The sequence below is a fragment of the Leptonychotes weddellii genome, chromosome 3, assembly GCF_054177405.1.
Source record: "Leptonychotes weddellii isolate Sample4059 chromosome 3, ASM5417740v2, whole genome shotgun sequence".
In the NCBI taxonomy this organism is placed as follows: domain Eukaryota; kingdom Metazoa; phylum Chordata; class Mammalia; order Carnivora; family Phocidae; genus Leptonychotes; species Leptonychotes weddellii.
In genome coordinates, this window is record NC_138371.1 from 18,979,752 (window position 1) to 19,003,313 (window position 23,562).

The 23,562-nt window shown below is 42.5% G+C and overlaps 1 protein-coding gene across 5 annotated transcripts in view; it reads right to left on the reverse strand.

Annotated features, from left to right (window-relative positions):
- The window catches only part of XRCC5 (X-ray repair cross complementing 5), a 78,384-nt gene that overhangs the window by 24,484 nt on the left and 30,338 nt on the right, over nucleotides 1-23,562 (reverse strand). For 4 of the 5 annotated variants that reach the window (XM_081813653.1, XM_081813655.1, XM_081813654.1 and 1 more), the window contains exons 11-16: nucleotides 22,875-23,012; nucleotides 21,956-22,046; nucleotides 19,493-19,626; nucleotides 13,694-13,890; nucleotides 5,078-5,171; nucleotides 3,304-3,373 (exon numbers count right to left, since the gene is read on the reverse strand). In XM_081813653.1, the coding sequence (XP_081669779.1) occupies nucleotides 3,304-3,373; nucleotides 5,078-5,171; nucleotides 13,694-13,890; nucleotides 19,493-19,626; nucleotides 21,956-22,046; nucleotides 22,875-23,012 (724 nt within the window). Of the gene's footprint in view, nucleotides 1-3,303; nucleotides 3,374-5,077; nucleotides 5,172-6,074; nucleotides 6,121-13,693; nucleotides 13,891-19,492; nucleotides 19,627-21,955; nucleotides 22,047-22,874; nucleotides 23,013-23,562 lie in introns of those variants that run through there. The other variant, XM_081813657.1, reaches the window with a different exon arrangement.

Genomic DNA, 23,562 nt, shown 5'->3' on the forward strand with positions numbered 1-23,562 from the left:
AAGAAAATGTGTAGATGCCTACTGTAGACTGCTAGTGTCAAGGGGACAGGACCGCAAAACTCTAGGTATGACTGTACTATTAAGCCAGATAGAAAGAAATTATACCCATATTTTAGTTTATAATAATAGGTAAACAGGTCAATTTCTAAGGGTAAAACAATCTTACCGTCTATTACTGATCATGCTTTTGGCAACTGAATTTAAAAAGCAGATCTACTGGAGAAAAGAGAAGAGCTTCTCCCTCCTCTGCCCTAGGTACAGATCCCTGGGAGGGACAGAGGAGAGCAATACCAGAAAGGTAGCTTCAAGTTTGGAGGACAATTTTGGGCTTCAGGGAAAGTGAGTCTTCACTCACAAAGGGCCTTAGTAGAGATGCCCATGCAGAACACAGCTAGGAAAAGTAATGAACAAACAATTTCTGGAGCTTGAAGCAAGGAAAGGAAGGATAAAAGGGAAGCCAGGTTAGGACCATAAAACAGAATTGGTTGCTCACAGGTGGGCAGTCCCATTTTCCCACAGCCCTGCAGAAAGTCTGCCTTTGTGAGGTCACTGCAGAGCTCTGACTGACCCAGTCCTAGACGGAGGAACAGAGGGACCCCACCATCAAACCACCAGCAGCACACCAGGTCTCAGTCACATTCAACATAAAAGGACGGTCTACTCCTCAAAAGTCCTACCTACAGGCACAAGGTTGAAAATACATGACCTTCTTATGTCTGAACAACAACAAACATGTGTAGGAAAGGAGGGCATTAGGAATCAGGAGAAACAGTCGGTTAAGTAGAAAAATCCAGTATTTGAAAAAGACAAGGATTTGAATCCCTGTGTGATTTAGGGGAGAAGTTCATCTCTCCTAGTCGTAGTTTTTCGCATAAAATGGGGAGAATGCTACCTATTGTAACTTATATGCCACGTAGGGGTCACCTGCCCTTGTTACTTTCACAAGACTGCTTTGAATCCCCAATTCCATGGCCTGCGGAAACACTGTTTTCTGGAGATGTGAGCAAATTCTTAAGAATTTACTCTCTCATGGGGCCCTTCAGACTCTGGTCTCCTGTGCTCTCAGGTCCTTTCTCTGCTCTGCCTGAAGTAATTCCAGACCCAAAACTCTTTGTCTCTTCACCAGTTTCCCCAGATAGAGCTCTCAAACCAAGGAATCCAGAATTTTATTGACAGTGAATATTGGCAGTTATGAGTTGGGAACACACTGCTGAACACTGTGTCCTTATATAAATTCATTCACTCCCTCTCCTTTCTACTCAGCCCTTCCTTTCCTGAACTAGCTCCCGTTTTTCTACTTCTATGATGTCAGTAGAGTCCCTCTTCTCTGAACCCTGACTGGCTAACCACCAGGCTGGAGACAGGCTCAGCCTCTACCCTAAGCAGTTACCAAAATATTCTCCCAATTAAAAAAAAAATTATTTTTCTCAGAAAATCCTGGCACCAACTGTTAAAGCTCTACTGTCTTCTCCACTTGCTCACATGACTGCAAGAGTGCTCTGTGGGATAACTGAGACAAAGAATATAATAGCTCAGCACATGCTATTATATACAGAATATGCTAGCACAATGACCTGAACACAGCAGACACTAGTGCCTGCCTTTACATTCATGACCGTGCCAGATTGAGTCCCTGAAGAGACCACACCTCTACCAGCCAGAAAGACTAGTCACTTCCAAAGGGAGGAACTCTGCCTTTGGCCGAGGTAATCGACAACATATAATCAAAAGCTAAGAAGGCCTCCATCTTTCTTCAAAAACACGGTAATCATGACAGACAACGGCTGGCTGACTTGCCACAGTAATGTCTCTGCATTCTCCCAAACACAGTCACAATATGCAGCCAAGCAGAAAACAGCACAGGTAGGAATGCTATGAAAGCCTCCTTTGATCACCCCCATACATGCAGGAGAGAAATTCTGAAGTACTGTTTCCACCAATCCTTCTGGAAAGCTGTCACTTTAATTTCAGATCTCCTTCATCTACTTAGATGTAGTTTTGTTTTGTGTTAAACTCAAGAGCTTTTCTCCTGTATGGCAATTCTTAAAAGGGCAAAAAGCTCTTTCCCCACCCCAAAACACAAAACATACAGATTATCATAGTAACGAAGCTTGTCTTCCTCCGGAAATTCTCATGGGCTGGCCTTCGGTGTTCCTGCCAGTAGGACTGGTCCAGGAGACCGTATGCTCTGGGGCTCAGGTGGTCACGACTGCCTATGGGCAACAGCACAACAAGCCCAGGCGTTTTGCTAGGATTCTCAGACTCTCAAGAAGTAACCTAGACCTGTGCCAGGCACTGCAGAGGATCAAAGTAGAAACTGTAGGGTTTCCTAGACATTTAGGAGTCATTTCTCCCCCTAAAATGCCAAGAAGTTGGGAGAGAAGTTCTGTGCACACGTTCACATAAACACACGGACAGGCCTGACCCTGGATGGCAATAATGAACACAATGTTCTCATATGCACAAACCTGCAGGATTAGAACTGCCAGCCGCCTCTCCTTAAAGAGTAAAGAGGTACCTGAACACAATCAAGCGAATGAATGTTGGTCCCAGACCCTCTGTCCATTCCAGGAAACTTTAAATATTAGCCCAAGCCTAAGTGGAATTCTAGGTTATTAATTCATAAAAAGAAAATGTGAGGATGTAGTCAATTTCAGAAAGATCAAATCTAGGGGCAGCAGGACGGTGTTCTGGGACTTGTGTAAAGAGGCTCAAACCCTTAGGCCTAGAACAAGAATTATGGGTCACTGAAAAGAGGAAGACATGACACAAAAATGTTTTATTCCAGAGGCACCTGGGGGGGCTCAGTCATTTAAGCATCAGACTCTTGATTTCAGCTCAGGTCATGATCTCAGGGTTGTGGGTTCAAGCCCCGCACTGGGCTCTGTGCTCAGCTCAGGGTCCGTTTGTCCCTCTCCCTCTGCTCCTCCTCCCGCTTTCGTGTGCTCTCGAAAAAATATTTTTTTTAAATGTTTTATTCCAAGCTCATTCACAAGACCCCAAAGAACTTCAGTGAAGTGGAACCAAGAGCTCTAAGGTTCCGGCCTACAGTTTTCTTAACAAAAAGACCTACAAATTAGCTCTTTTCCTACTTGGGCAGACCTGTGCTGAGTTTACCCTCACGTGCTCAGAGTGTTGCTCTGATGAGCTCACCAGTAACACACAATCACAAAGGTCCACGAGGAAAGAAACCTGCTGTATAAGGATACCAACAAAAGGCTACACTTCTTAATCTAGAGTATAAATCCATTACCCTAATTATCTATCTTCCCTTAAATGCAGAGGCAACAGCATAGCACTCACCTTCCTCAAAGCTGGCTTTCTTCTGCCTCACTAGAACACGGAAGTTTTCGGCAGGATTCACACTTCCGACCTAGAATGCACACACAGACAATAAACCCGCAGATCACTTCTCTTTTTGGCAGCACCCCAGCAATACAAGATGGCTTAATGTAGTAAGTGTGCTCTTCTAAAATAAAACCAAAGACAAAGAGAAGGTCCTTTCTATTCATTTCCATTTCCAGGGTTATGTTAAAAGCAGGCAGATTCCTGTGGCCAAAGAGCTGCCATCCGTACTTTCACTTATCTCTCTTTATGGAAGCGGACTTCTTTCCAGAGAGGTCAGAAGTACTACAACCCAAGTCACCAGTCAGCTCAGCCAGAAGGCCTTATGTGACACAGTGCTGGTACATCCAGACACCCAACAAGTAGGAAGGGGAGGATTCTGCAGTGTGGGGTCCGTTCAGAATATATTTGCCGCACTGCAGATGACATGAGAAATAACTGCCTCATCCTTGGTTTGCTGAACTGCCCTTTTGTGGGGACTGCTGAGGTCTCTCTGGCATTGAAGTTTTGGTAGAACATACAAACATGTCCAGCTGCACATGTCCCCCCCCAAAATAAAAGCAGATATTGTGTAAAGATTTACCATAGTGCTAGGTATGAAAGTTTTAAAGATGAAACTCTGCACACTATATGGCACTACCTGATCATACATAGGTCTTTAATCTTCCAGTCCCAACCTGGAGGCAGCTGGGTGGCTCAGTCAGTTAAGCATCCAACTCTTGATTTCGGCTCAGGTCATGATCTCTGGGTTGTGAGATCGAGCCCCGTGTCGGGCTCTGCACTGGACGTGGAGCCTGTTTAAGATCCTCTCTCTCCTTCTCTCTCCCTCTCACCCTCCCCGCCCCTCCCTCTCTTAAAAAAAAAGAAAAAAAAAAATCTTCCAGTCCCAACCTCAACAAGCCCAAAGTATCACTCAGCTCACTGGGGAGAAGACAATGGGCTTCTATTACAGCTGGTAAACTTTGGTACAAAATGTACTAAAGTTTCGAGGTTGCTCTGGGATAGCAGTCAGAAAAGCTCTCAGAACAAATAAGGTCATGATCTTTTTTCTTTTATTATAAAACACTGAAATAAAAATCCAAATCATTTTCAGATGTTCAGTTTTCCTGAGAGCATTCCTTTTTAAGGTTGGAAAAAAGGCATGCCCCTTCCTAGTGCATTTGGCTAGTAAGGGACAATTTTTAAAATTCACTGATTCAAATAATGCCACTTAACAGAAAATAATATATTCAAGTTCCAAAACCTTCTCATTAAATAAAGAAGATCTCAAGTGTTAAAGGGTACTTGGTTTGGGAAAATGTTAAACTTGTGAGGCCTGTTCCGAAGTTACATATTAGAAAAGAAATAGAGAAGTCATGCTCTTAAATTTTACAAATTCGGAGACTAAGACTCCTATCATCAACCTCCACTTATCCCATCGTTTTAACTAAACAGAAAGCTGCAAAGTAAAGCCAACCAAAAAATCTCTAACAAAAGTGCTACCTGAGCTATTCCATGCACTGCATATTATACCATGCTCTACGCACATGTGTCAAGGACAGATTTCTGTAGGTAATTCCCTGACAATAAAGGAAGAAGTGTGGGAAGGATGTACATGGTTCATATATTAGAAGCACCAGAGAAAGTGAATTATTAAAGGACTAACAAAAATTGATGCATTTCTGCACCGCCCCCCACCCCAAGTCCCAACCTTCCAGGAAGGCGGGAAGCACCCTGGGAAAGTACTGCTTACACTGGTGACACTTCCTTCAGCCAGGCTGGAGATGCTAAAGCAGGCCTCCCCTTCCTCAGTCTTCAGTTTTTTAGAGGTGGGACCCTCTTCATGGCTGGAAAAGAAATAAATGGATTTTTTCTCTTAGAACAGAATACACAATACAAAAACCAGACTTGGTTGACCCATGAAGTATACGTTTATTTTTCAAGTGTCAAAAATAAACAGCCGCACTTAGTCCTTGCTGACGAAGAGCCTGCCCCACCCCCACCCCCACAGCCCCAAATTCCCGAAGGCCTGACAGGAGCCACCCTGGCTCTGCCTCACAGCGCCAGAGAAGTCAGCAGCAGCAGCCGCAGCACAGAGCCCCCTCCAAAGATGAAACTGCAAGCAACGGTAAAGGAAACCCGGCATTTCAGGAAGAGACCCATTTACCCCTCAGATACCATCTGCTAGTTTCTGTCTCAGAATTGATAGCTATTAGCTTTCCATGGACATGGATGACCTTTGGGTCTAATACCCCATCTTCTCCATCATATATGGGAGAGCTTTATAAGCTTCTGCTCACAGCTGTCAAAACTTACTAGACAATCCTTAATTAAATATGCAAGACCTTGTTCTTAATAGTGCTTAAACTATAAAAAACCACTTTCAAAAAAAGCCCTTTAATTTGTTCTTTTATAAACCTAATTCTATTTTGGGCAATATGCTAACAGTCCAACAGCATCTGTGTAGTAAGGGAAAGATGATTCCAAGGAACTGTATCAAACATCTTATCTCAAGTAACATGCTGGCTTCAACAGCCTGCCTTAAAGTCAAGAGGAGGACGAAAATTAATTGCAAAGGAGAAGAAAAACAGATCCAAAGACTCTGCCCATAATCTCCCTTAAGCTGCTGAATATAGAGATAGAATTTTTCTCCCAGACAAATAATCTGGGCCAAAGCAGCGGTCAAGAAATGGCTGAATGAGAAGGGAAGTTAGTAACCAAGACCAAAACTAAACGTGATGTGTTTTTGTTCAAAAGCCCAACCTTCAGAGAATGAGCCTTGAAGAAGAGGTCATCCTAAAAACAAAGAAAAATGAGGCATAAGCTGGCTTATTCAATGGTATTTCAATAAAGAATCTCTTACCATGAGATAAAAGGGCTGAAGTAATTATTACAGACTCATAAACATGTATTAAAACTTTTATTACTTGACATCTTTCCATTCAACACTTGCCTTTTTCCATTTGAGAAGGAAAGAGAAGTAGAAGACAGAAGGATAGAGACAAGGAAACATGAAAAGGGGTGAGTCATCCAGAGCTCTTCAAGTAGAATAAGAAATAACCACACAAAGCCTTGATGGCAGAAACAGAGGAAAAATGCACAAGCCCAAGGGAGCATGAAATTCCATCAGAATTGGAGTCCTTTTAAAAGAGTCACAGCCATCTCAGTGAACCTTTGTCAGTTCTTCCCAAGAGAAAGACAACATAGTACTCCTAGATTCAAGTCTCACTTTTTCCACTGACTAACCCTGGACCCTTACGTCTTCTTAAAGGTATTGGCTGGTATCTTAATTTTTGTATATATAGAGTTTAAAGTCTATTAAATGACTCCCCTCGCTGGTCTTCAGTTTGCTCCTCAGAAAAATACTATGATGAAAAGCACCATGAGCATATCACTACTCATCTACAGTCTTCCAAAAATGCAAATCACCTCATATAGTGCTGTTAAAAAGCATTAAACATATAAAGCGCTATGCTTAGTTCTGTGAGAACACAAGGTTGAATCGCATGAAGAATTTCTTACACCCTCCAAAATATGGTTCTAGGGAAGGAAGGACAAAGAGACATGTATATCAATCCTCCAGGACTGGACAGGTAAAGATAATAAGCAGAAAGTAGTGAAAATTTGAGTATGGTTAATGTTCTCAAGACTGAACCATTTAATAGCATTATTAGGAATTTTACATATATTAAACTAATAATGTCTCTCTCTAGTGGGAAAGGGCAATGACTCTCATCCCAAAATTACCTGAAGAAGCTGAGCTCTGGAAGATAGAAATTATCCATGCAAGACCCTAGCAGACATACAAATGTCAACAGCTGCTGCATTTGGATGTCAGAATAATTTACTGTTCTTTCTCATTTTCTTGTTGTCTTTTATAAATATGTATATATTTTGTAATTCATCTATTTGGCCAAACTTTTACCTAATAACTTACTATATGCTGGTCACTACACTAGGCTCTAGATTCTAAATGTACAAAAAGTAATACACAACCAACACTTTCAGAAAATTCACCAAACAAAAGAGATAAATATATAAACAAGCGATTAACAAACTACTGTGGTAAACAGCATGTCCCTCTAAGAGGATAGCCAGTAGCTGTACTGGGCTGGGGCATGAGAGGCAGGCTGGGAAGTAGTGAGAAAGGGGGATGGAAAATACAGTAGCCCCCCCCGTCCATGGTTTTTGCTTTACAGTTTTCTGTTACCCACGGTCAACTGCAGTCTGAAAGCAGATGATTCTCTTTATGACTTAGGGTCAGAAGGTCAACAGTAGCCTCACATTACGTCACGATGCCTGCGTCATTCCCTTCACTTCATCTCATCATGTAGGCATTTTATCATCTCACACCATCACAAGAAGGGTGAGTAGAGTACAAGACATTTTGAGAGAAGGACCACATTCACAGAACTTTTATCACAGTGTATTATTATAACTGTTCTATTATTGTTGTTAATCTCTTACTGTGCCTAAGTTATAACTTAAACTTTATCATAGGTATGTAATGTGTATATAAGAAAAACACATAGCATGGATAGGGTTCAGGACTATCCATGGTTTTAGGCATCCGCTGGGGGTCTTGAAACACATTCCCCATGGATAAGGAGCGGGGGGACTACTGTATCTAAATCATGGACACAGAAAGTGTGAGGAAAGAAAGTGGATCTCTAGGGAGCTGGATTATGAATAGGTACTTCTTTTCTTTCTGCTTATCTAGGTTTTCTCTTTTTTTAGGTTTCTCTTTTTTCTCTAGGTTTGATCTTAAGCCAATGTTAATGGAAAGCCACTAAAGCAAAGGTTTTTAATCAGGTGTCCAAGGATAGTAACAAGGAATTTGTGAACCACCTGAAATTATATGCAAAATTTAGTATGGTAGGTCATTTTCCTGGGGAGAGGGTTCACAGTTGTTGTTTTATTTTGTTTTTTATTAACATATAATGTATTATTTGTTTCAGGGGTACAGGTCTGTGATTCATCAGTTTTACATAATACATAGTGCTCACCACAACACATACCCTCCCCAATGTCCATCACCCAGCAGCGCCCTCCCTCCCACCCCCCTCCACTCCAGCAGAGGGTTCACAGTTTTTATCAGATTATTGAAAGGGTCCATCATATGCACACACAAAGATTAAGAATCACTGCGTTGATGTGATCAGATTTGTTTAAAAAAAAAAAAAATCATTCAGGTAGCAAATGCACGGTAGACTGGAAACAGGTAAGACCTGAAAGGGAAATCATTTAAGGGGTTATCTCAGTAAAGCAGGCCAAACTGAGGACTATAGAAGAGCAATGGCAGTGGGAGATGCTAATAAGAGCTAACTTTTTTTTAAACATTAACCATGGGCTAGTCACTACACCAAGCATATTTAAAATACCTCAGTTAGCTGGGTGATGGACACTGGGGAGGGTATGTGCTATGGTGAGCGCTGTGAATTGTGTAAGACTGATGAATCACAGACCTGTATCCTTGAAACAAATAATACATTATATGTTAATAAAAAAAGTCAGTTAAACTTCACAACCACCTTAAGAGTTAGCTATCATTTATTGACCTTTTACAAATGAACATACCAAGGTTCAAAAGGGCCTGACCTTGTCTAAAGCACACAGTTAGTAAGGGGGTCCACAATGAATTCTGTACTCTAAGGCCACTCACCCGTAGGGCCTCTGAAAGGTACATATTTGTTACCGCAAATAGCACAGAGCAACTTGCCAATTTTAACTACCATTGAAAGGAAATGCTTCGATTTGGATCCAACTCTACTTGGCTGCAAAATCAGTGCTATTAGCCACTATACTAACCTGAAGCAAAGGAGGAGGTTTGAGGTAAAGCTAACACAACTTGGTAAACCAATCAGACATGGAAAGTAAAGGAAAGGTATCGGCTCCCTGGAAATTAGGTGTCATTCACTAAAACACAGAATAACAACATGAAGAGGGTTTGAAGGGAGCATGGCAGGAGACAGAAGATGATGAAGTCATTTCTGGACATACTGAACTTGAGGGATCTATAGATACTTCAGATGTCCAGAGCACAGGATGGAAGCATATTAGAATAGACAGATATTCAGTAGTTTCTGAAGACCTGTATGTGAAAAAATAAAAGGTCTTGAGACATGCATTGCTGAGGCAATATGGCATAATGGTTGGGAAGGCAAGCTCTGGAGTCAGACTGGGTGTAAACCCTTTCTCCAACACTTAACCCCCTGTGATCTTGGGCAAGTTTCTTAGCTTCTCGAAGCCTCAGTGTCCTCAGCTTTAAGAGGGAGTTAACAGAAGAATCTACTCCCCAGAACGGCCAGGACGGTCCACATAGGCAAGGCATGTTTACAGCGCACACACCTGTGTCCAATACATGTCAGCTCTTTCTGAGAAGGAGTCCTACAGGACAGAACATCAACACTTAAGACGGGGGGTCGGGGGGTGTGGGGGGGTAACAGTACATTTTGGACTACACTGTCAGAGGCATCTGAGAGGAAACTGCAAAGGTTTAGAAAGAAAAATTTGGAGAAGCTAAAGTTAAGGAAGATATAGGAGTCCCAAGGGGGAAAATAACTGACAATGTCAAGTGCTACAAGGAGGTCAGGAAAGGAAAGGACCGCCAGGCTGAAGGAAATTTCCCAGTTAGTGTCTTATGGAAGATGGGTTGCAGGGAAGTGGTGGGGGCTGGGAAAAGCAGCAGTGTGGACTTTTCTTCCAATAAGCCTACCTTATGGAAGGAAAGAAGATGATAACAGGCAGCAATCCAAGGGAGAAAGCTGAGGGCATGATTGTATTTTGATTTGGAGGAAAGAAATACAATCTAACGTGGAGGCAAAGGAGCTGGTCAGGAGGGAGAAGATGAAAACACAGAAAGAGGGAAGAAATTATTAGTGGACAGAGGTATCAGATGAGACAGAAGATGGCATCCCAGGACACAGGTGAAAGGAAGGACTTTGGACAGGACGAGGTACCCCCTTTCCACTGAGACCCGAAAGAAGGAAGTTGGGGCTCCTGAGTGGCTCAGTCAGTTAAGCGTCTGACTTCGGCTCAGGTCATGATCCCGGGGTCCTGGGATCGAGCCTCATACTGGGCTCCCTGCTCGGTAGGGTAGTCTGCTTCTCCCTCTCCCTCTGCCCCTTCCCCCCACTTGTACGCACACTCGCTCTCTCAAATTAATAAATAAAATCTAAAAAAAAAGAAAAAAGGAAAGAAGTAAGTGAAGGCAGACGCAGCACAGGTATATTTTTAGAGGAAATGGGCCACAGTACTGACGCATTCCCACCTACGGGTCTCTATCATCCCTATGACACCGCTATCACCACTGGAGTCATCTCGAATATGCCAGGGACATGACAAAGATTTGGTAAGTCATTTCCTCACCAACACTGTATGCTTACTATGTGTTAGGCACTGTACTGGGTTCTAGACATGCAACAGTCATTAGTATATATTACTCAATTAACCCTCATGACAACTCCATGAGAGCTATTCCTAGTATCCCTATCTACCCAGGAGGAAACTGAGGCTTAAGGTGGATAAGCAGCTTGTGCCTAAGGTCACACTGCAGAGCAAGGGGACCAGCTCACATTGTCGGACTCTGGAGTCTGAGGTCTATACCAGTAACCAGGTGAGGTTGGTCGCTGAAGGTAAGTGGGGAGGATCTTAGGGGACTTGAAAAGAGGAGGAAAGTTTAGACTATATCTGCACAGAGACAAAAAGAAATCAAGATCACAAATGAGTTAGCTGCCCAAACAAGATTAGACCTCCAATGTCCTAATTCTTGTGTTGAAGTTCCCTGTCCAAGAGACGACATTATCGTTTCAAGGGTGTGCAGCAACACTGAGGGAAGCAATACTTTTATATGGTAGGGGTAACAGAACATTTTTGGACTACATTGTCAGATGGTGCTCCTACCTTTCTGAAATGAAGAAATCACTCCTAACACTCAGGATTCAACAGGTCCAGCATGAATACTAATCTTCTCAAATATTCATTGGATATTGATACTATTGGATAATGATACTATTATTGCTTTGGGTTCTGACTCCTGCCTTCCTTTCAGATAGTTCAAACTGCTTCAGTATCTGTGATTTCGTTGTTAAAATATCTTGAGATGAGGCTGTTGTTAGATGGAGAAACTCTTGTAAAGGTAAATTAACCAAAATCAGATCGAGAGTGGCAAAGCTGGAATAAAAACTGGTGATTCCCAGCTCAGGACTCTTGTCTTGGCCTGACACCTCCTGCACAGACATTTGCCCACTCCCCAGTCTTAGCCCCTCACCTCTACAATGGAACTAGGTACTGTGAATATGGAGGTGCTGAATATACACAAAAACAAAGCCAGTTGTTAGCAATTTTTCCCCAGTAGGGAGACCACCTCTAAAGCTGGTTGAAGCCTCATCATTAAAATTGAGGGGTTTAAGAACCTTGCAGAAGGGACTGAGTCATTCTTCTTAAATACAGGAACTACTCAATAAATATTTGTTAAATGAGTCATTTCTGCAGTTCTTAAAAGCCTGGAAGATTTCTGAGAAGAAAGGGTTGAGAATAGGCCTGTGAGTAGGTGTGTGTGAGCGAGATAATCCCCAGGCCCCAGGCCGATGACTTGGCAATGTTGCAAACCACTATGGAAGCAGAGCACAAGCAGCTCGCGATGCGCTCGGGCTTCCTCGAAGAGTGAGCAGGAGGAACAGAGCTGAAGGTGTAATCACTGCAGGGATCCAATCACAGAACAACAGTCTTCGGGGCCTTCATGGTGTGCTTTTTAACCAGATAATTTACATTTTAATCAACGGGAGGAGGGAAAAACAGCCCATTTCTTTCCCACAACACCAGAAGGTAATCAAGATCATGCACTGGAGCTTTAATACACAGAGAACAGCCACATGACTGTGGCAAGACCACAGCAAACCTGTCTCGGGAAGAAAGGGACTCAGAAGTGTACAGAGCTGTTCTAAAATCCTAATCCAGAGGGATACAGCAGATGAGGATAGCAGAGGGAAAGTGGATTTTTAGTGACAGTCTGCCTACGTAGAAGAAAAAGAAATGCACAGCTCTCCAGGATGTGTTAGGAACGCACATGATAGAACATACCAATCCCATGATTTTTTCCTTCCAATTCTGACAAAGCTTGGGGTATTAACCTCTAAAAAGTCACAGAACATGCAAAGCTTTCTATTCAACGTGGAAAATAATTCAATAAATTAATAATTTACAGAACCCTGTGATGTTTCTGAAAATTATTCTGTACTCCTCCAAGGGGTATTTACAATATGCTTTAGTCTGTCAATAAAGATACAGGTGTGGGAAGGAAATCAAAAAAAGGAAAAAAAAATTATGGTCTAAAACTGAATCTTAGAATGTAACCTAAAGGGGCGCCTGGGTGGCTCAGTTGGTTAAGCGACTGCCTTCGGCTCAGGTCATGATCCTGGAGTCCCAGGATCGAGTCCCGCATCAGGCTCCCTGCTCAGCAGGGAGTCTGCTTCTCCCTCTGACCCTCCTTCCTCTCATGCTCTCTGTCTCTCATTCTCCCTCTCTCAAATAAATAAATAAAATCTTTAAAAAAAAAAAAAAAGAATGTAACCTAAAGAAATGAATAGATCATTTTGATTTGGGGAGAAAAGTCACCAATAACTGAACCCACACCTGGTAAAATCAATGTTATACACCTAAATGATTCGGGATCATCAACAACTTCTTACGATTTTTGTTTTGCTTTGAATGGAAACTGACACAGACTGTGAACAGCAACTGATGAGGGAAAAAACTTATTTAGCTACCTGAAAGCTTGATTTGGTTTAAGCTTGATCACAGGAAAGCATTTTGCAGTCCTTAAACTACAAAACCCTCACTCCTGGTATACCCAAGTACATCACTGATACAGTAAGAGCACAGCTAAAGAAGGGTCAGGTTTTCATCCTTCCTCCCACTTTTCCTCCAAAAATCTCACTGCTATTCTCTGATGCCAGCCTCCCAATTGAAAAAACTTATGACCTTGAGCCCTGTCCTCTCAGTCCCAGCACCCTACTTTAAAAACAGGAAAAGTTAGTCTTAGATGTTCAAAAACTGTTTAGCCTTCCCATTAAACATAAATCACCAAGAATGTGATGCTGATCAAAACATCAACAACCCAAAAGATAGCTCTAAATTCCAGGTAGAAAAAAAAAAAAAAAAAGAAAAAGAAATTCCAGGTGAATTTGTAAGGATAATAGATCTACAATGGACAGACAGGAGAAACGACTACTTTCAATGCAAGGGTCAAACATCAAAAGGTTTCTTCCTTCAACCACAGACCCATATGCAACTCTTAATTCCAGAGCTCCTCTAAGACTGCCCAGTCTTATGTACTCCAATGTCAAGTGCAACTACTTCGAGTACTTACTTGTCTTGGAAAATGTTCTGAGCAGTCACTTGATCCTTCTTCTTGATGACTTCAGTCAGAGGGAAAACGGTCTTTATTTTAGAGAGCAGAATCTGACATTTAGCTGTCACCTCAGTGGGGGGGTCCAGCATATTCAAAATATGCTGCTGAATAGGGGGCAGAGGCTCCTGGGGATGTAAAGCTCTATGTAGCAGACACTGTGGAAAAGGAAGAGGGGTTTTAAAACACAGATGTAGACATCATACCCACCACTAGACTTTCCTGATCGGAGATCCTCTGTGTTTAGTTTGCGAGGGCTATAGGATTCCTACCACCTCTAACAGGGAACAAAGAGGTGGCCTCAGAAGCACCTGGGTTAGCAGGACACCGGCAACATCTACAACCAACTGTAAACTAGATCTGAGCCCAGCAGTGCCATCAGCTGCAGGCCTCTTAGAGAAGAGGCTCATCTTACAGAAAGAGGCTGCTGCTTCTACCACCCAGACAATACGCAAGCCTCCCTAAGACGCATCATTCCAGAAGCGTCTAATCCTTTTGGCTTCCCTCAGCAGACTGCTTTCTCCCTTGCATAATCTTAGACAACAGTGTGTAGCAAGTGAAAACGGGGCTCAGGTGGAGCTGCCAAGCTCGGTGAGTCCCAGGGAGAAGTCTGCGGGAGAGACAGAGTACTGGTCTGTCCCAAACCCCCAGAGTGCTGAGTTTGGGCTCTTCTCCACTGGTCGATCTACTTCTGTCCATGTGCTCTCCCAGCACTCTTGTCTGGGGACCAACCTCTCGAGTGGGAGTCACCACAATCACCTTCTAACGGGGTTCCCTGAATCTATTTTCACTGTCCCGCATAGCTGAAGCCGTCTTAAACCAAGCCCTTCCCACACCCGAAGAAGTCAAGCACACCACAGCGCCTCCCTCATCTGCCTCCCTCACTCTCCCACCCCAGCTAGGACAGGCTCTTCCTGCTTCACTCCCACGGCAGTGCAGCCCAGGCTTTGGGGCCTGTTTTATCACTCTCTCTGGCTCATAGGGCTCCCCCTAGATCTCATGGAGTTGGCCCTTTTCCATCCTTCTATTCTCTGCTCAAATACCACCTCCTCAGAGAGGCTTACCCTGACACTCTACTCCCATCCTGCCGCCCAGCTATTTCCCGTCACCCCTGTTTTATAGTTTGTAAAGCATTTGTCATATCTAAAATTATCTTATCTTACACTTTACTTGTTTATTATTTAACCTCCCCTCTTAAAACCAGAGATCTTGTTTGTCTTGTTTACTGCTAAATGTCAGGTACCAAAAACAGTGGGTGGCACATAATAAGCAGCTAACAGGTATTGGTTGAAGGAATGAGGGACTCTTTCCCGGGACTCTATTTGTTGATACAAGTGTCACGAAGTGGCACCAAGGATGGGCCAGGATCAAGGCCAGGGCTGGTCTGCACTGCTCCCATGAGTGGAAACCTGGACAAGCCATTCCATTCAGTCACCAGTACTGCTTCCCGGCTACGAAGCCAGGCTTTGGCAATGCCAGCATCTGCCCAGAAAAGTAAAAACTCTCAAAGGAATATAGGAAGGTAAACAATAGGAGGAGGACAGGGAGGTAAGCAAAATGAAACTATCAATTCACTGACCTTTTCTTTCCTTTGCTAGAGAATCATTGCAAAATTCAGTTGGAGAACAAGACTCCTACTATTCCCACCTTTAGAAGACTTAAACCTTGATAATTTTAAAGAAAAAAAAAAAAAACCAGGGAGCTGAAAAGTTCTTACAATTCAAAATACTGTTTCATATCACAAGGTATATGACTTATACCACCCCATGGACTGTTTTCCTACCCTGTAGAAAATGTAAGCTAGAAGTCTCCATTCTAAAAAACAAAAAACCTCAGCTTAAATAGTAAATATCATGAGTTTATGTCCTCTAGAACTTTCATGTGCTGCTCCCTCATCTCAGTACACCAAACCACACTCTTCCTTCTCCATAGTATATTCATTTGTCTCAGAGTCTCACTCCCGTTTTCCTCTTTCCTAATTACTCGAGGTTCCTTTGAGCATCAACAACATCAGCTCGTTTAATGTGAAGCAAAAGGAGAAACCAAAGTGATCCCAAACCCTATGAATCTACCCCCAACCTTCTTGTGCATAATTCTTAATTCACAGTGCTCTCCCTCAGGTCATTAAATTACCTACAAAGCTTAGAAAGCCCTCAAGATGTAAGCAGTAATCCCACACGCAACACAGCAGACTACTCTGGCAGATTCTGTGATATTCAAATACATTTCTGGGAAAAGAACTAGGACAAACAATGGACAAATATCCTACCCAACCCCCCCACTGAAAAATATTCCAGATCTTCAGTATGAATTCTAGGCAATTCTTTCAAACAGTGTCATCACCCTACAGGAGATGTTCTAAAGCATCAACCACTCATATTTTTTCAAAGGTTGCATTTTAGATAAAACTAAGCAGGATACTTATCAAATTCATTCAATCAAAAAATCTCAATTCATTCAAAAATTGAGGTTATGAGAAAGTAACACTATTTAATAGCAAAGGAGCTGAGATTATAATCTTAAACTTATTTCTATTTTAAGCAACTGTTTTTCCTTGATATGATTTTTACAATTTGAAAAAGACTAGAAAAAAAATCCACAGGCCACATGGTTAGCTTATAAGTTATCAATATGTTGATTTTACCAACACTGTATCAACGATTTAAGAGGCAGGTGTTACGGTACACTTCCCCAAAAATGTTATCTTTCAGCATTTCTTTCCAAAATTAGAAGTAAATTAACCTGTTGTCAACAAATTGGTTAACCTCTCCGTACTTTTGCCCCCTACTCCCAGCTCATTTTCTCTCAGCTATGAAATGTTTCATTTACAAAGGAAATGTTCCTGGGCCCCACATCCTCGTTAGCTTCCCGTGTCCTCTCTCTCTTCCCCTCCGTCAGTAGAGCTTCCTCCTCCAGCCCTGGTCTACTCCACTGCTGCGAGGCCCTCAAAGTCAGCAAAGACTTCAGGACAGACCCCGAAGGCCCTGGCCATGCCCACCCTCACTCACCAGTGAGCAGCGTCTGACTTGCGGTTCTTTCCTTCTGGACAGGCTTCACTCCCTGAGTTTTCCAAGGCACCAGCTTCTCCTAGTTCTTCTGACCTCTCTGCCTTTTTTTTGGGTGGGGATGGTGGTGGTGGTAGTGGTGACAGGAACATTTCATTTTCTCTTTCTGTCTATCCCTAATTATTCACTCATACATTGGTGTCCAGGACTGCTCTCTTATCTTCTCCCGTAACATACGGTCCCCAGGGGATCTCATTCACTGCTATCTCTACCCGAATGAAGAAGACTCTCAAGTCCTGAATTCCCTCCTGGGCTCTGTATCCCTACCTCCAACTTCCCACTGGGTGTCTGTACTGGGATATAGCCAACAGATAGCTCACATTTAACACCTGCAAAAATACGCGAACTGCCTTTTCTGGCTGTTCGTTCTGTATTCCCCATCGTCATTGACAGTGACCCCATCCCTCCACGCATCCAAGCTAGGATCCTGTTCTCTCCAATTCCGATTTCTCCTCAACTACATCCAGTACCTTAGGTCCTGCCTCCTCTGCCTTTACATTTTCCCTCTCCGCTCTCCCTGTCGCTGCTTTAATTCAGGCCTTCATGGGGGGCCACTGCAGCTTTTCTCACTGGTCTCCCCTCTGTCTCCATGCCACCATCAGAGCCCATTTCCACAGATCTGTCACCCACCTGCTGACGAAATCCTGTAGGGACTTCCCACTGCCTACAGGGTAACCTCCAAGGGACTGGCGCCTCATGATCCTCCTTCTGCTTACCTTCCCTGCCACCATTCCCATCATTTCCCCGCACAGCCTAGTGCAACTAGCTGGCGGTCCCCAAATCCAGCATCCTCCTCCATGTTCCCGTGCTTCTGCACATGCTCCTACTTCTGCCTGCCATGGCCCCGTCACATCACACATCCCCTTTCTTCCTCGGTGAAGCCTCCCTTCAGTCATCCACCTGTGAGAAATCTTTTCCCCACAGTGTTTTGTACCCATCACTGTTGTACCTATTGGTTTTGCATCTTCTCTCCTCTCACTCCCCTGGGGAAGAGGGGTCCTTTCAAGCAGTGAGTTATTCGATCTTTAGCTCGTGGCACAATGTTAGTATTCAATAAAGATTTGTTTTTGTTTTTTTTTTTAAGTGAATTCAATTTATAAATGCCATAGTAGTAATACTTCCTTGTACAGATGAACCATATTAAAAACTCTCCCCCACAAAAGAAAGCAAGGTTGCTAAGCTGGAAAAATCAAAGCTGCTAGTGCCTGCAGCTTTGAAAGGTAACAAATACCTACGCTTGTGGCTTGTTATCTATTCACCAACCCAATAAACAGGTATTGAGGCAGACGGAACCCACCCTCGGCAAATCTGCCAACTATTACAAGTTTCTGCTTTTCACCACAGTGACCAAATATTTTTGCAAGCTTCCCACACCAACTGGTCTGCTCCTCCCTTCCCTACAAATGACGAAGAGCTTCAGGTCTTGAAGTCCACTTGTCAAAAACACCAAAGAAGTTTATACAAGTCGTGTACACTTGACTACACTTGGAATACTGAAGTAGTCACTGAGTTAGCCCTTTACATGTTAAGCTTTATATTCTGACTTTAGAAGAAAAGATTTGTTTTCACTACTTAAAAGAAATGTAAGCATCAAAACAACAGGCAGTTTCTTCTGAATAAGAGATCCTTTGAAATTACAACAGGCCCCGATATGGACTTGAGACAGTTAAAGATGCTTTGAGAAAGGAGTCAAAAGGGACAATCAGTGGTCTCTCCTTCACCTCCCCCTACACCTACCCCACCCCTGCAAGAGTAGGGCCTCCACTCCTCTGTGGAAAAGAGCATGACTGAAAAAGTTGCTTGTGATGTCAGCTCTGTGGGGTTCACAAAGGCTCTGTCCTGCTGCCACCAACTCCATCTCGGACTGGAGTATTCCTTCAGCCGATCCCTCCCCTGTTTTAGCACAAGTCAGCTCTCCTGTCAGCCTTCCGGTTCCCTTAATCCAATCTCCACCACCTTCCAATTCCTTTGGCTCAAGATTCAGGAATACCTATTTTATAGTTTTCTGTATTTTAGTTACTCTTTAATAATTTCATACTATAACCTTTTCATCTGACCTCCATGCTACCTTTAGTTATGAAATTTTAGCAGATGTGGTACTGGAACACCTCTTTTCTAATACTGTTATACAGTTCACAAAAATTCTATTTGGGTATTAAAAACAAAGCAAAGTCTCCTTCATATAAAATAGAGGAGAAAATCCTAGAAAAGGCATAAAAGAAGAATCTGCTTTTTATTAAAAAACTAGCCTTTAAAAAAAAAACTTATTTTTCCTCTAGAAAAATAATTTTAACTATTTTTCCTTTTAAAGATTTTTAATTTATTCATTTGCGAGAGAGAGGGAGAACACGAGAGCTCGAGCAGGGGGAGGGTCAGAGGGAGAAGCAGAGCTTGATCCCAGGACCCTGAGATCATGACCTGAGCTGAAGGCAGACGCTTAACTGACTGAGCCACCCAGGTGCCCCGAAAAATAATTTTTCAAGTATCCTAACTTTACTTCTTTCTTTCTAACAGCTCAGAGTACTTTTATCTTTTTTAGTAAGATGAGAAAGGTATTATTCTTCCATTAAATAAAGCAACTGAGGTTCTCAGAGGACAAAGATGCTTGTTTGGGACTGGCCAGTTACACTAACTTTTCACTCAGGTCTCTTTCATTAAAAAAAAAAAAAAAAGTGGTTCATCTTTACTCTCTTACCTGAAATAATCTCTGAAATTGAGGATTTGGGATTTTGCTGGTTGGAAACAAATCTTCAATGGTGTCCTCCTTTTCATCTTTCTTTACCAAGCTCATGGAGTCAATCAGGGCTTCAGCAGCACTCAACTGAGCCTCTAAACCAAGGATAAAAGAGTGCACAAAGCAAAAATGATTACCTCCACTGCTCTCCACTAAAATAAATGCTTTGCATTCACAGATACAGCATTCGCGGCAGGTTATACAGTCCAGGCTTGGCCAAAAAATAGTCTCTAGTTATTCAGTCATTTAACCTGAGTCTTGGTGTTGTCTTTCGTAGAAAGAGCTATTTTGGGTAGCTGGTCTCCTAGGTCCACTGGGTGAACTTCTGCAGTGTAATATCATATCAAAAGCAAAAGAGTTTGCTCCAGAGGAAGCACCACAGCCATACAAAATCCAACTTCTATACAGAGACTCAAAATATTCAGTATTCAATGACTTAGTACATTCAAAAAAATTAGTAATTAGCTAAAGGAGAAAAACATGAAAAAGAAAAAGCCAGTACCTTTGGTGATGAGGTGTAAGATTTACAAGGATTTCCTAGATCTTGTGTCAGAGTGACTTAAGAGGAAGAGTAACCTAACAGGAAGATACCAGTAGACCAGACAGAGTGGACTCCTTCCCAATCTCCCCAAGTCAGAACAAGCTCTCTCCACTCACAGACCTCATGGCCTATATGTACACCTGTGTCCCTGCCTACCCCGCCATTTTCAAACTGTAAGATCCCTGACAGCAGGAACATGACATCTTCATCATCTCTCTAATACCCAGCAGAAAGCAAGTGCTCCTCAATAAAAATCTACCGACTCAACAAAAAGGGGCACAGTCCAAGGCAATGTGGATGAAAGGCAATACTTTCCAAAAACACTTCTACCTAAACCACCATGTATAACTTCCATTCTGATTCATATAGCAGCTCAGCTGTTAAAAGCTGAAGTGCTGTTTTTGGATCATTCACAGCCATCAGGCAAAAGGTGGAAAAGAGTAAGCAGTTCCTAAAAAGCCCCCTGTGCTTCTGTTCTTCCCTTTTCAAATATCTCTTTTACTACAAAAGGAAAGAGCGGAGGGATTTTTATCCTGATAAGTTTCTATCCCATTTTTGGACTTTCCAGGGGAGGTTTCAGACACTGGCACAGCCATCACAATCCTAAACTGACTACTGCAGGGTCCACCTGGCAATAGGTAGGAGGTTGCACCTGTGTGTGTGAACATTCAGTGATTTCCATTTGTTACATCAAACTAACAACAGGCCAGATCACTCTGGCATCGCACACCTCTATGTAAATATCTACTTGGGGCATATGTCAAACAGTTTTAACGACCCATTTCCCAATGGAGAACATCCAAATAAAAATATGCAAACTCACAGAAAATAAATCAAGAGACTGAAAGATACTTGATATTTAGATCCTGGGTGAGTGATTTATGTCCATGTGATAATTTCTCAACAAAGTTCTCTTTTTTAAATGTCTACTCAATAAATGTTTGAAATTATCAAGACGTAGAGAAATAATACTATAACACAATGGAGGCTTCTAAACATTCAAGTCCATGCCTGGCTCCACCAAGATGCGGAGGGATTCATTTCTAGAAGGTGAAGACACAAGTCCTACCGTCTATTTGATTCTTGGCTTTTCTACAGCACACTGCTCCTCAAGGATCTAACCAAAAAAAAAACAAACAGAGAACCCACTTCTGAGACTCACCTCACAACTCCCTGATCCTATAACGACACAGATTTAAACTTTCAAACGGAAACATCTACTCATTATTTTGTGTTCTTTTTGGTATATATTCTCTACATTGGCCCACTCTGATATTTTATTGCAGCTGTCTTAAACTATGAGCTCTAAGATAGGATTTGTTATCTGTGAGAATCATTCCATGCGGCACCCTGACATTTGTAGCCAGATGCATAATAAAGGTCTTTTCTCATCAAGCTCAAAGTAACTCCCAGAAACAAGGAACAAGGAGCCCTGGAGGGTTACCTATAAACTACAAAGAAAGGACAAAGAGAAAAGTTAATCTCCAGCACTTAGTTTTCGGTTCAAAATTAGTTACATCATATCTTATGTAGGACACTAAAGTCACAGCTTTGACACTGCACATCAATTCACTTCAGCAGAGGGCGAACTGGTTCACAACTAGAGAATGTACATCCATTTCCAATAAGCTGCTCCCTAGCTACAAGCTCTAAGTCAGAGGGGGGAAACCAGACAGTGTTTGGAGAGTTCAGGGCAAATCTATCCCTACTACGAAAAAACGTGATGCACCACCTTCATCATCACTGTGTACGAGCACGACTGGAATCCAAGTAATTCCACCCTGTGAAGTCTCCCGGCCCCGATCAATGACTGCAGACCAGTGATTTCCCAAGGACAGTCTGTGTTTAGAGCCAATTAATGAGCAAAATGGAAATAAACTCACCTGTGGGAATGTATTTCTTATTATTTTTCAAAGATGAAAACATGTATTGTCTCAAGTCTTCCATAAACGGCAGCTGCACATATATTAAACACTAATGAGAAAGAGAGGAGGTAAAAGCAGAAACCAAATTAATGGAAAAAATATAAAGGTGGTCCCAAGCGCCATGCAAGTGGTGCAACAGAAGTCAGACAAGTCAAGTCTGGTACGTGGTAAGTAAATTGCTTTGATTTCTGTTATTCACTGTTTACAACTGTGAACAGTACAAAGAATATTAAACATAAAAAAAAATACTTAAAAGAAAGACTACCAAAGAATACCTGCGAAATGTGTGACCAATACAACAAATGGAAAAGTCACAGTGACTGGAAGGCATATCGGGAAGTCAAGATATTTGCCTTCTCCTTTCCAGTTCTACCACAGAAAGTTCTCCGGGAAACAGGCGATGGTCAAGAGTCTAAGCCTGTATTTTCAACAGGAGAACCCTAAATAAACTGAATTTTTCAACGACCACAACAAAATCATACCCTTGACCTTTATCCATAGTCTTCATTTGTAAAACTAGGGGCACTCTCTATCCCCAAAAGGTTCTGCGAGGTCAAGAAGGGTGAGAACTGAGAGGTCACTGGATTGGGCAAACATAAGGTTACAGGTAACCTTCACTAATTTGATTTAATAATAAGCTCCTCACATACTTTTATAATTTACGTTCTTTCATTACAACTGAAAGTGTGTGGTTCACAGACCAACTGCATCAGCCTTACTTGGGAATCTGTGAGAAATGCACAGTCTCAGGCAGCACGCCAGACCTACAGAATCTGAACCCCAAGTCATTCCCATGCATGTTCCCGGTTGAGAAGCCCCGTCTGGAATAAAGGAACTGACAGGAAAAAATGAACAGTGAAAGAACTGTGGGTTTTACCTCATAGGCGTCCTTGATATAAGGAAGCGCCGCGCCAACCTGAGGATGAGCTCTTCTGTCATAGGCATATCGAACTACGGCCACCATGTCTAATTCATCCAAGGCGTGAATCAGGGAGGAGAGCGCTACCGCTGCTGCCTGGGAAGAGAGCCGCAGGATGAACACGGAGCCCGCGCGTGAGCCTTCCTTCCCCACACAACCCAACACAGCCAAACCGGGAGCACGCGTGCATGGAATGCACGGGCCTACCCGCGCACGGAGCCGCGCAGCACCGCAAATGTAGTCTCCTTAAGATGTTCCTAACATTTTCTTTTTTCTAGCTTACTGCGCTGTAATATGGTATATAAAACATAGCAAGTGACTGTTGTTATTGGTTAGGCTTCTGGTCAAGAGTAGGCTATTCGTAATTAAGTTTTGGGAGAGTCAAAAATTATACTGGATTTTTGACTGCATGGGGTGTCAGCACCCCCAACTCTCCACCCTCCACTGTTCAAGGGTCAACCGTACTTACAAGATTGTTATCCACTTAGAAAAAGAAAGTTCTTTTGTCTTTAAGTTATACATTGTTTCTACTATGCTTACAACCTATGTTATTAGCTGGTAAAACAGCATAGCTTTATTAGCAATGCTACTAAAGAAATTTTTTATCATATCAGCAGTTACAGATTATCAGTGCGGCAAACTTCTG